Raw genomic sequence first — 12,017 nt, 5'->3', positions numbered from 1 at the left:
TCCTGGCAGGCAGATACCCAGGAGAGTGGCACCCGGGAGGGTGGGTGTGGGGTGCCGGCCTTCGGGCTTGCCTGAGCTAGGGGTTCTCAGGAGGCAGGGCCATCAGGGCTAAGCCCTGGAGGAGGTGTCTCTTTGGTGGGCATGGCAGGCTTGGGGCTGGGCAGAAGTGAGAGCCAAGATTTGCCTGCCCACCCCTGCCCCAGCACAGGTTCTGGTAAGCAAGTGAGGGACACTGACACCCGCCTGGGTCCCCCTGGTGATCCTAGCCTGGTGATTGCCCTTAGTTCCTGGGTCAGGGGAGAGTATGGCTGCCCACACCATCACCCCTACCCCAGTGCAGGGCCAAGGCCTGGCCCACACCCTCCACTCTCACCTCTGCAGATCACGAGATGAAAGCCGGCAGCCCTGTGGGCACATCACCTAAGCCAGTGGAGACCCGCAGCTTCTGCCTCCCCAAGCACAGCATGCCCACCCAGGAGAGCGCAGTCATACCTGGGACCCTCAACCCCATGGGTGATGGAAGGTGGAGGTGCCCTGTGAGGGTGCCCTGATAGATGGCAGCCTTGGCATTGTGTGTGAACACACCCAAGAGAGAGTCCTAGGTGCTGGAACAGGGGCAAGGAGGAAGAGGAGGAGGGAAAGAGATGGAGAGAGAGAGAGAAAAAAAAAGAGAGATGAAGAGAAAGACAGAGGAGGCAGAGAGGAAGAGAGAGACAGAGCAGGAGGTAGTGGCACTCTGGGTCCCAGTTCCCAGTGCAGCTGTAGGTCGTCATCACCTAACCACATGTGCAATAAAGTCCTTGTGCCTCCTGCTTAGAGCCCCCGAGAGCCCCTCCTCCTGGAGAATAAAACTTTAGGCGGTTGCCCTTCCTCACTGCATTGTGGTTGTGTCTAATGAACAGAGATGTCCCGCCTATCACCTTCCTCAGCTCGAGGCTCCACTGAACGCTGCCCCCTCGGTTTGGGAGGCTCTGTGGCGCCCCCATCTCACCAGGCTCCTGAGGAAGCTTGTGACCTTGGGTTGAGCGCTAAGCAGCCAGGTACCTGCTGAGGCTCTGCTTTTCTCTTTCACTAAGAGAGAGAAAGAGACCAAAGAATGGTCTGCAGGGAGAGCATCTGTGCAAATCCCCAGGGAACCAGGGGCTTGAGCTGTCTTCATTTCCTTACAGACACACATTCACTTCCATGCCTCCTTAGTGAGGGCATGATGCACAGTGTGTGTGTATGTGCAGGTGTGTGCATGCCTATGTGTGTGTGTGCATGTGTGTATGTACATGTGTGTGTGTTGTGGGGGTGTACAGTGGACAGGAAGGAGAGGGCAGCTCCAGCTCAAAGCTGCAAGTCTCTCTGAAAGAAAGATTCCCTGGACCACAGCAAGAGAGACTTTTCATTTGCATCCATTTTTTATTAGCATTTAAAGCTATCTTTTGAGTAGCATGCAAACCTTAAGTTACTTAACTATTCTTAGAAGCATTTACACAGTAATATAATACATGATAATGTACATTGAAATATTCACCCTGCACCCCCAACATTATTTTGCATACCTACATCCCCCAAAGAATCCCATGGCAGGTGGGGTGGGCAGGGAAGTATGGTCCATGTGGGGTGGGCAGGGAAGTATGGCCCACCTGGGACCCCTCAGTGGGGGCACTTGGTCAGTCCCCAAGGCTCTGTGTGGCCCTCCAGAGACTCTGCTTCCCACCGGCTCAGTCAGCACTGCAGAGGAGGAATGGGGGAGGTGGAGTAGGGGCAGGCAGGACAGTAGGGGGAGGACAGTCAGGCACCCCATGTCCTGGTTTTTGCAGTGGCTGGGAGGAGGCTGAGGGCTGAAGGCCGACTGCCCTGAGAACTGGTTGAGGCTTGAGGCGGGGTGGTAGGGCCATCCCCACTGCCTGCAGGGCCCTTGGTCACCCTTGTCACCCAAGGCTTCTCCCCAGCAGCACTGGGCACCCCAGTGAGAGAGTGGCCAAGGCAGAGGTGTGGATGGATCAGGGAGGGAAGTCTCATTCAGCTCTGACAGAAAAGGGTCAAAGAAGGGCCAGGGTGGCCAGAGGGAGGGTCACAGTCTCTGGGTCGGGCAGGATGAGAGAAGAAGGGAACAGGCAGGGTCAGCGGCCAGGGCGCAGGCAGAGGCAGGTGCACGCTGGGAGGTCAGACCCTGCAAGGCCCATGGGGAGTGTCAGCTGGGATGGGCTCCAGGTGCGTCCTCAGGGCACTGGGCAGCTCTCAGGCCAGGCTCCCCGGACTCTGGTGGGTGATGTGGTCACTCCCAAGGCACTGCTGTCAGTCAGGGCTCGGCCACCCACCCTGGGCAGCACCCATCCTGTCTCAGGACTGGACTTTCTCAGCTCCCACAGAGGGTGCCGCCTCCAGCCCAGGAGGCGCAGCCCCATTGTGCAGCCTGAGGCACCCCAAGTGGCTCCTGCTAGGCCAGCCTCGAGCTCCCTCTTCTCCAGGGTCCTGGTGCCTCGCAGGTGTCAGCTCCACAGGGCGGCCCTTGCCTTCCTTCTCTGTGCCTTGTCCCAGGCTGAGACTTAGGGTGGATGGGGATGGGCTGGTCCTTCCCTGGGGCCCTCTCAGGGAGGGGGATGGCTCCTGCCCTAGGCAGGAGGATGGCTTCTGCCTGGGTTGCCTTACAGTGAGAGGGAGCTGTCCCTGTCAGTGCCCTGGAGGTGAAGGTAAGAGCCTGTGCCTGCTGCATGGGACGCTGCTCCAGGGATGGGGAATCAGGGGTGGTCGGTGAGGCAGAGGTGGCGGCTGGTGGGCCTGGGTGATAGTGAGAGGGCCGCGGCTGTCACTGGGAGGGGCGGCCATTCTGGCTGGACTCTGTTCCCATGAGGCTTTGACCAAAACTCAAACCAAGAACTGCAGTCCTGGCTCAGAGTCCACTGCCCATTTGCACCAAGTCTGCAGTTGAAGGCTGGGACCCAACTAACACTTGGGGCGTCTGTGGCCTGAGGATGGTGTGTCCTGGCATCACCAGTCCAGACCTCCAGCTCTGGTTCCTTCAGAGGGTGTCAGCCCCTGGGGTCTGCCCTTTCCTGGCTCCTTCAGGTTGGGTCTCTTCAGGGCCCCAAAGCCCAGGACCCAGCATCCATGGGCCACTGTCAGAGGCCTGGCAGCTCCGCTAACTCCATCATGGCTCATTTGACAGCAAAGACAGCAGGAAATAAAACACACTGACAAGTGGCTGAAGATGCTTGCAGACTGGACAAAATATGGGAGCAGCAAGAAAGTAATGTGGAGGGAATGGCCCCCGTGACTGCTCTCTGCAGAGCCAGGAGACAGGCACCCATGGCTGTGACCTGGCACCATCTGCCTCTCAGTGGGTGGGTGGCATCCCATCCTCACCATAGGATAGCAGACCTGCTCGCCAGCTTTCCTCCCCGAGTCACCCCATGTCCTGTCTCACTGGAGTGTTCTTCTGTCTGTAGCTGTCTCAAAATGTACAAAGGCATTTCCCTGGTGGTGTGGGGCCAGGCATGGTCACTCCTGCCAGACATTGACAAAGTGAAGGCTGAGAACCCAGGGGAATACAGGGTACAGCCCTCCCACACTCGGCTAGGGCAGGACAAACAGGCCAGACCATGTCAGGAACCCAGGACTCCAGCTGGAAGGAACGTCGAGCCTGGGTTGGAGGTGGGGGCTGTGGTCAGACGCACATGCTGGGCACATATGGGGACTCAGGCACCGCAGGTGCACTGGGCTCTGCTGACCCTCCCTGGCTTCAGAAACAAGGCAAAAAGGAGCTTTCTGCAGGAGGAAACCTTCCTCCCTTCCTTCCAGAAGTGCTGACTGTGGGATGACTGCCGTCAGGGGCAGGAAGTCTTTTGTCTGTTCTAAGGCTGCTTCCTCCTCTCAGCCCTGCCCTACAGGTCATGAAGGAGAAGGGTAAGAGGTCCTCCAGGATCATCCACCGCATCCAGCTAGATGTCAGCAGCACCCTACAGAACCACATGATGTTCATACAAAGATTTGGAGTCAGGTAAGGCCTATGGGGGCTGCAGGGGTACCAGGGAAGATGGGGGCGATCCAGAGGGATGAGGGCTTCCCCAGGGCAGAGGCCATGGTCACCCAGGAAAAGTGACAGAGCTGCCAAGGGCTCTCCTGGCCCAGGCAGCAGCCAGCATTATAGACTGAGCACCTCCCGGGCTGTAAGCCCTGGGCCGGGCTGGGACATGTGGGGACAGAACCCAGGTGGCTCCCAAGGAGATGGAAGGCAGAAAAAACAAAACAAAACAAAACAAAACAAAACAAAAACAAAAAAAATCACGCAGATGGTGAAAAGTGCTCTCCATGCCCCACAATGAGCCAGGGTAGGGACCCATGGGAAGGCGGCAGGATGGCGGGGCTTGGGAGCCTTCCCGGGCAACACTGACAGCCCAAAATACCAGGGAGGATGCGGGGCCCTGAAAACGCTCATCCATGACTGGTGGGCACACAACAGGGCACTTTGGAAGTCAGATGGGCCGTGGCTCATAAAGCTCAGTGGCCTCATACCGCACATCCCCAAAGTGTCACAGATATTGACCACAATGGTTTGAAAACTGACGTGCAAATAAAACCCACATGCCACATTCACTGCTTGATTGTCACTCACACCCGCAGGCCACTGAGATGATCTTCAACAAGGGATACTGGGGAGAAAGGGGGTTCCACTCTTCAGACAAAGATGACTCAGTGAGGAAAAGGAATGAACCCCTGATGCCCGCAGGAGCATGGGTGGATCTTAGATGTGTATTGCTGAGGGAACGAAGCCAGACCCCACAGGCTACCACCGTAGGATTCCAATTCATCAGCCATTCTGAAAAAGAGCAAACCATAGGGACAGAGAACAGGTCAGGATGGCCAGGGGGTGAAGAAGCCGGGAGACGTTGGCTGCAAGGGGACATGCTGGGGACTTGGAGGATGAAGGAGCTGCTCTGGGAGGGGCTGCAGTGGTGGACGGGAGGCTCTGCACATTGGTTCAGAACCGTAGAACTGCACGTTCCAAAGACTGGACTTCTGTGTGTGCAAACCGAGAAAAGGGGGAAGAAAAAATCAACCAGAGTGAAAATGATCACTGATCCAACTGTACACCTGTGATATTTGCATTGCAAGGAATGTGGATTTTACTGAAAAAACTCCTAAAAACTCAGGTGTCCTGAAGAGCTCACTGCTTATTTGGGGGATCATCTGAACCCAGAACTGTGTTTGTTGTCCAGGTATATAGAGAAAATGAAACTGACAGCATCTGTGCAAAACAAACAAAACCCTCTTTTCCCTCTTTTCAAGGCAGCAGGAATTATGTGACATCCTCATGGCCTATTCTGCATATAACCCCGTGAGTATTCCCGGGCAGCGATATTCCTGGGCCCTGTGCCCATATTCACAGGCATGGGTGTCTCTTGGGGGTGTCGACACTTCTTGAAAATTCAGTGTTCGTGACCCACCAGCACGTAGTAGGCAGAACTCAAGCTCACTTGCTGGTGTGGACACCCAAGCAAGGGGGCGGCACAAGGGGTCAAACTGAGACAGAAAAGGGTTGAGGTCTTGACTCTTGGTGTCATCTGGACCCAACCACCACGTCTCAGATGAAGAAATGACCTTCCCCTCCTGGCATTGTCCCGAAGCCCAGGAGCTTGGCAGGGTCACATGCAGATGGTCTCACAGGAGACAGGTTTGACAAGTTGCTGAGGTGCCTGATGGATCAGGCTTTTGTCATGAAATGAGTTTGCATCCTGAGGAAGCCTTTTCTTCACCAGAAACCAGTCAGAGATCCAATTTTCCCTTTGCCTGAACGCCATAGGAGTGCAGCACACAGGGAGGGTGTCACCCAGGTGGCTGCTCCTGCGCCACTCCCACTTTCCAGACCATTCCAGGCAGGGAGAGCTGCTGAGCCGACTCCATGGGCTGCCCACACGGGGTCTGGACCCAGCCGCCCTCCTGTGCCTGGCAGGCAGCCCTTGGGCGGTTGCAGGACCTTTTGTGTGGTGGTCAGTGCCCCGCTGCCTGCCCTCGTGGCAGGTGAGTTCACAGGTGCTGCTCCAGGCCTGGCACAGTGGCCTCCCCAGCCTGGCCCAGGGGAGGGGGCATGAACAATCCTTGCCTGTGCTCTTTCAGGCCATGTGAGCTTGGACGCTCGCTGCAGGAGTACCCCCAGGCTCCTTGTCAACTGAGTCGTGCATGACCTGTTGAGTCCTCATGCCCACCCCAAATCCCCGGGGGTTTGAGGCAGGTGTCCCTGAGGACCTCTGCCATCTCTGGTGACATGAGTCCTCCCAGGTGGCCTCAGCCCTCCCAGGTGACACCCTTCCACGGTGACTCTGGCTCTTGCAGGAGGTGGGCTACCACAGGGACCTGAGCCACGTCACTGCCATCCTCCTCCTGTATCTGCTGGAGGAAGATGCTTTCTGGGTGCTGGCCCAGCTGCTGGTCGGTGAGGGGCACTCCCTGCAGGGTAGGTGGACAGCTGCCCCTGGGGCCTTACACAGCCACGCCAGGGGACGGCCACCCTGGCTGGCGATCCTGACTTCCTGGCAAGGCGCCTTACTTGCATCCCAGCTTGTTTGGAGCCTCCAGGATGTCCCTGCTGAGGGTCCCACAGCAGCCTGGGTCTGGACAGGGACCCTCTTACCTCAAGTCAGATGCCTTTCACCTCCAATAGCAGAGGTCATTGATACTTCCCCCTGGCTGGCCTTTGTTCCCTGAAGCCAGTCCCAACTTTGTGCAGGCACTGCTCAACTCCCTGAGTGTCCTCTTGCCTCCCAGCTGGCTGCGCTGCCAGCCACTCTCCCTGCCCACGAATGGGCCGATGAAGCCCAGAGGGTAATGTCCCCCATGCATCCCATGTCCCACAGCCTGACATCACATCCAGGAGATGACCACATAGCCCCCAGCACCCACCCCGTTCTCACCTCTGGCACCTGCCTGCCTCTGCCCTGTCCCAAAGCATCAAAGGCAGGCCTGCTCTCCTGGCACCTCAGCCCAGGATGCCACTGGGCACCACCTCCAGCTAGGGCCCTCCTCCCCAGGGCTGAGACCGTGTGACGGGGTCACCAGATAGGAGGCAGGGAGGCCTCAGGGCCCAGGGTCCTCTGCCACTACCCAGCTCTTGGGAGTGGACTCTGATGGGGTGATGGATTGGGGGCTTCTCAGTATTCTACAGCCCAAATACTGCCTGGCTCTGGAGGCTCCTATCACACCAGGAGCAGGTGTTGCACAAGTCCTTCCCAAAGATCATGAGATACCTGGTGAGTGGACGACACCCTCTGCTCCTCCCCAGAGGCCCTGGGTCCAAGAGCCAGGGGCAGCTCGAGTCCCTCATGGAGCTGACAAGAGGCCAAGTCCCAGCCATGGCCTGACCTGGGATGGGGATTCTCCGTGGGTTCGGAGTTGGGTTTCTTTTTCCTGCCCTGAGGGAGGCAGAGGCACTGGGACCAGGGCCAAGCTCTGGCTGAGCAGGGCTGAAGGAAGTGTGTCCATCGGGCTTCTGGGTATGGGGCAGGGGTTGGGGGATCCCTGGCCACTGCCCTGGGTTCTGCTGCTTGGAGAAGAGTCTGCAGAGGGGACTGAAAGTGGGAGGACTTCAGGGTAGCCCAGGGGGCCCTGAGCACCTCTGCTCCTCCCTTCAGGGCAAGGAAGGGCTGTGCACTGAGGGTTCCACGTTGATGAGGCTCCTCTGGTGTTTCATTGGTAGGGTAAGGAGGCACAGGGAGACGCCAGCCCAGGGATGCAGTGCCCGGCTCCCTCAGCCCAGGGGTCCAGCTCCCCCAGGAGGACCTGTTTCACCCCCAGGTCGCAGGAGGCACAGGCAGGTTCCTGCAGGGCTCACAAGCCAGGCCCTGCCCAAGAGGGGCATCCCATGGCAGAGGCCAGGACTCAGGCCCAGCCTCGTGGGAAGACTAGGGCAGGACCCGACTTGGGAGGACCCCAGGAAGCCCCAAATCCTCAGGAAGTCCCTCCTTCCGGAAGCCGCAGCGCTGCTGAGATGAGCCCCCCCATGAGGAGCTACAGGACCTTGTCTGACTCAGTCTTATGGGAGGGTCTCATCCCATGGAGAGGGGTCCCCAGGACTCCAGGGTGGGCCCTGCTCAGGCCACCAGCCCCAGCCTGGAAAGGCAAGGTCCTCCCATACCTGCTGTCCCCACAGAAATCCTTCGGGCTCACCCTGCAACTGTGGGATGTGTTTATCTTGGAGGGCGAGCGGGTACTGACAGCCATGGAGCATGCATCATTCAAAATACACAGGGGTAAGTCCTGTGTGCCCAAGGGTGACCAGGGGAGGGAACACGCAGGACAGATCCCAACTGGCTTGAGGGAAGTGTCCTCCCACTGTCCCCATGACTCTCTCCTCTGTCCTGATAGGGGGGTCTGGCCTGGTGGGCTGGGCAAGGCATGATCATACTGAGTCCACCCTCGACATGACCCAGATGAAAGTCAGGAGTGTGGTGAGCACTTCCCTGCCTAGCCTTCCCCAGCTGTCACCTCCTGTGCACAGCTGGATCCCAGGGTGGCCAAGAAGGACCAGGCACCACCTAGTGGGAGGTGGGCCTGGTTGAAATTGGGTGCAGGCACAGATCCCCCACAGGGAATCCTCCTGGCCTGATGCCTACCCTGTCCCTAGAGCGCCTCATGAAGCTTTCCTGGAGCACCGTCTGGGAGTTTCAGGAGCGACTCTGTCAGAGCTGGGCCCTGGAGGACAACGCAGTCCTCGGAACCTTCAAACCTCCATGAAGGAACTCACAAGGAAACACTGGGACCTGCCACCCCCAGGTGAGCCCCAGCACCGGGTCCCCTCCCAAGTCACCCTCTGGGACAGTCAGTGGTGGGGAGTGCCCAGGCCCCACCAGCCTTCCTACCTGGCCTTCCTCCTGCACCTCTTCTTCCTCTACTCTAAGAAACTCAAATGGGTCTGCCGGTCCTCAGGGCAGGCGCTGAGCACATGTGTGTGTGTGCTGGACATGCTGTGTGGACAGACAGGGGTTGTGGGCAGGACCCCATAACACCCCTTCCCGACTTTCCACATTGTCCCCCTCACCCCCTCAAAGGGCCCTGAAGGGCACTGGGGCAGTCAGACCCAGCTGTGGAAGCCCCCACCCCCACCTCCAAGCAACCTCAGAGAGCAGCAAGGGCCCCTCACTCCTGAGTGCCCCTCCAAGGGTGTCAGGACAATAAGCCAGGGGGACAAGAGAATCAGTGTCCCTGACCCAGAGAGGATTTGGGCAGAGGGGATGGGGGAAGCCCTGACGCAGAGCCAGCACCAAGAGTTCAGCTGGGCATGGGATCGGTCTGGCCCTGGCATGGGGTGGACGGACTGGAGGGCAGAGGGGAAGCTGTGGCCATTTACTTCTCACCTGCTGTGGAGACAGGCCCCCATGCAAGGTGCTCTGAAAGCTCCCCCACCCCAGGCTACACACAGCCCTCGCCCTGGGATCAGCAGCCTGCAAGGGCATCATCCTCAGTGTCAGGCCAGGGGGCCACACAAGGACCCCGAGGACTCCAGAGGCCCAGGTCTGTGGGGCCCACCCTGAAGGGACCTGATGGGCTTGGTGAAGATGTTGTTTCTTTTTTTCGGCTAAGATGGAGTGAGGGTCCTCGAGGGTGACCCCTGGCACTGGGCCCCTCTGTGAGGGGGACAGACTGGCCCTCCCCACCCCACCAGCTCAGCTCCAGGAGCTCATGCCATCAGTCCTCCTGGGACAAAAGCCTTGTCCTCCCCCAGCCTGGCTGGACAGGACTATCCCTAAGACCGAGGCTGAGGCCCAGCAGCACAAGGGGGCTTCCCCAGAACCCAGGGCAGCAAGCCACTCTTTGAGGGGCCCAGAAGCTCAAGATGAGGGCAGCCTGTCCCCCGGTGAGGTCAGGCTTTGTATTACACGGAAACACTTGTCCGGGAACGCTATGCCACAGCTCCACACAGACCTGCATGTCGGGAGTCCATGTTTCCTGTGCTGCCATTTTGAGCATGGCTCCTGGGACTCTGTCACTTCTCCATCATCTGTGGACAGCCTTGGAACAAAAAGACAGACCCCACCCAGTGAGCCCACTGGGACCCTGACACCAGGCCCTGCCCTGGCTTAGAACAGAGAAGAGGCCGGTCAAGAGACACCCCAGCAGCAAGGTGGCACCTGCCTGTGACTCCCCTCGGTAGAAGAAGACCTTGGAATGGAAGGAGCCCAGGCAGTACCCGCCCAGCTGCCTTACAGCCCCAGATGGCTGCTGGACCTTGGTTTTTATTGCTATTTTATTTTTATTTTATATTTTTGGCTTGTGGGCCTTGAGAAATCCCATTCAATGGGGGACTTGGTCCCATCAAGGCCTCAGGAGGGAAGGCTGAGCATGGGGTTCCCACAACCCCAGCCAGCCAGCAGCATGCCCTGGGGCCCCTGACCCCACCTGTGGGTCAGAGTCCCTCCTCCAGGGCCCAAGTCCCAGGCTCAGTGGGACCTGGCTTCAACCCGAGTCCTAGGAGGAGAGGGGCACCGCAGGCCTCCAGGTGACCACGCAGGGGACCAGGGCACTGCAAGCCCTGATGCTGTAAGGATTCACATCAGAGAACCTGGGTAAGCCAGGCCAGAGACGCTGAGCCCGTGCAGTGATGAGGATGTTGGGGGCTGGCTCAAGGGGGTCAACAGCTGTGAACACTGCTGCCTCTTCCCGGCCTCATTGCTGCAGTGCAGGCAGTCTGCACCCCGTAGCCTGGCCCAATAGCGCCCCAAGTGCCCTAGTCCACTATGCCAACATGGCACCTGGAGGCTTCGCAGCCCTGCCTGCCGCACCACCCCCCTCCTGGAAGCCTTGTCCTGCAGCCTAGCCCCTGTTGCAGCCACAGCAGGCACCACTGCCAAGCGCCTTCCAGCTCGGCTTCCCAGAGGGCGGGGGCGCCCTGCAGTCATTGCCTCAGCAGCTCACACTGTGAAGATAGTTTCATCTACATTCCCATGTTCCCACCAAAGAGAATCCCTGCAGAGGATGCTCTTGATCCTGAGGTGGGGAAAACGGCACGCCAGGTGGATGGAGTCAGCTCCTTTCCCTGGCCACCATGCTTGCTGGATGGGCCCACGGACAAAGTGGCCATCAGACAGGAATGAGACTTAAGAGGCTCAGCATCCTGCTTGTGCCCTGACCAGGCTGACCGGGCCGACACCACTGCCAAGTGCCCCATCTGCTGATGAGAGACTTGGTCGATCCCTGGGCTGGCACTGTTTCCCAGGAGGACCGGTTGGCCACCTGTGGGCAGGCTGTCCGCACTGTGGAGAGGGCTGAGATCGGCCTTCACTGCAGGGAGCCCCTACTTGGACACAGACTCGCTGGCCCTGCCTGTTGCCATCACAGCAGCCCACAGGGCATTGCTTGTGACCAGGGTACCCTATTCACAGTGAGGGACATGGAGCCATGGCCTCTGATCAGGGAACTAACTGTTCTCACTATGTCAGCCGCCACTCGGAAGCAACTGGGCTTAGGATCGCTCAGTTACCCTGAAGTGGTGGTTTGTTTTACAAGATAAATGTTACGCTTTCTACTGGAAACCAGTAAACCAGTATACCAGTGCTGACTCTCTGACAGCCAGAAGGTGTAGTTCTGAGAGTGAAGGTGTGAAAGTGGACGATGTTCAGTATTGCATGGAATGTCTCAGTCACAGAGTTTTCCTATTCCTGTCCTGAAGAAATGGAGTTTTGCTGCTTGGAAGGTCTGAGGACCCAGGCAGAGTGAAGCTTCCCCCAGGGGAACACAACAATGGCTCTATTTAATATGAGGAGACAGGACTAAGTCTGAAACCCAGGGTGTTCTCTGGTGTTCTTGGTGTTTTCATGCAAAGAAAGTCAAATAACAAAGGTTTGCCACAGAGGCATCTGAAAAAGGAGGGGGCAGAACTATTCAGAACTCAGAGGCTTCAGAATCGAAGATGAGGCCAAGCAGGAGACTCCTGACCTGCTGAGGGGAGGGGAAATATGTGGGGGTGGCTGGGAGACGACGTCATAGAGGTCCACCCTCACCTTGTGATCTGTCAGAGAACCATGCGCTTGAATAGT

The 12,017-nt window shown here is 58.2% G+C and overlaps 1 protein-coding gene across 1 annotated transcript; it reads left to right on the top strand.

The window, feature by feature from the left end:
- The first annotated feature begins 2,172 nt into the window (after positions 1-2,172).
- On the top strand, positions 2,173-8,646 carry TBC1D28 (TBC1 domain family member 28). The gene is made up of 9 exons (XM_033196238.1): positions 2,173-2,289; positions 3,158-3,238; positions 3,421-3,543; positions 3,879-3,988; positions 5,278-5,326; positions 6,322-6,442; positions 6,593-6,597; positions 7,141-7,235; positions 7,682-8,646. Exons 1-8 carry the CDS (start codon positions 2,173-2,175, stop codon positions 7,225-7,227), a joined length of 693 nt encoding a protein of 230 aa, XP_033052129.1. The 3' UTR covers positions 7,228-7,235; positions 7,682-8,646.
- The last annotated feature ends 3,371 nt before the right edge of the window (positions 8,647-12,017 follow it).

Source organism: Trachypithecus francoisi, unplaced genomic scaffold (genome assembly GCF_009764315.1).
Source record: "Trachypithecus francoisi isolate TF-2019V2 unplaced genomic scaffold, Tfra_2.0 Contig01665, whole genome shotgun sequence".
Classification (NCBI taxonomy): Eukaryota; Metazoa; Chordata; class Mammalia; order Primates; family Cercopithecidae; genus Trachypithecus; species Trachypithecus francoisi.
This window is presented reverse-complemented; position numbering and strand designations above follow the sequence as displayed.

Coding starts and splice junctions, on each gene's coding strand:
- TBC1D28 (XM_033196238.1), top strand. CDS start 2,173: ATGGGGAGTGTCAGCTGGGATGGGCTCCAGGTGCGTCCTCAGGGCACT. Junction 3,239..3,420: donor AATATGGGAGCAGCAAGAAA/GTAATGTGGAGG, acceptor GTCTCACTGGAG/TGTTCTTCTGTCTGTAGCTG. Junction 3,544..3,878: donor AGAACCCAGGGGAATACAGG/GTACAGCCCTCC, acceptor CCTGCCCTACAG/GTCATGAAGGAGAAGGGTAA.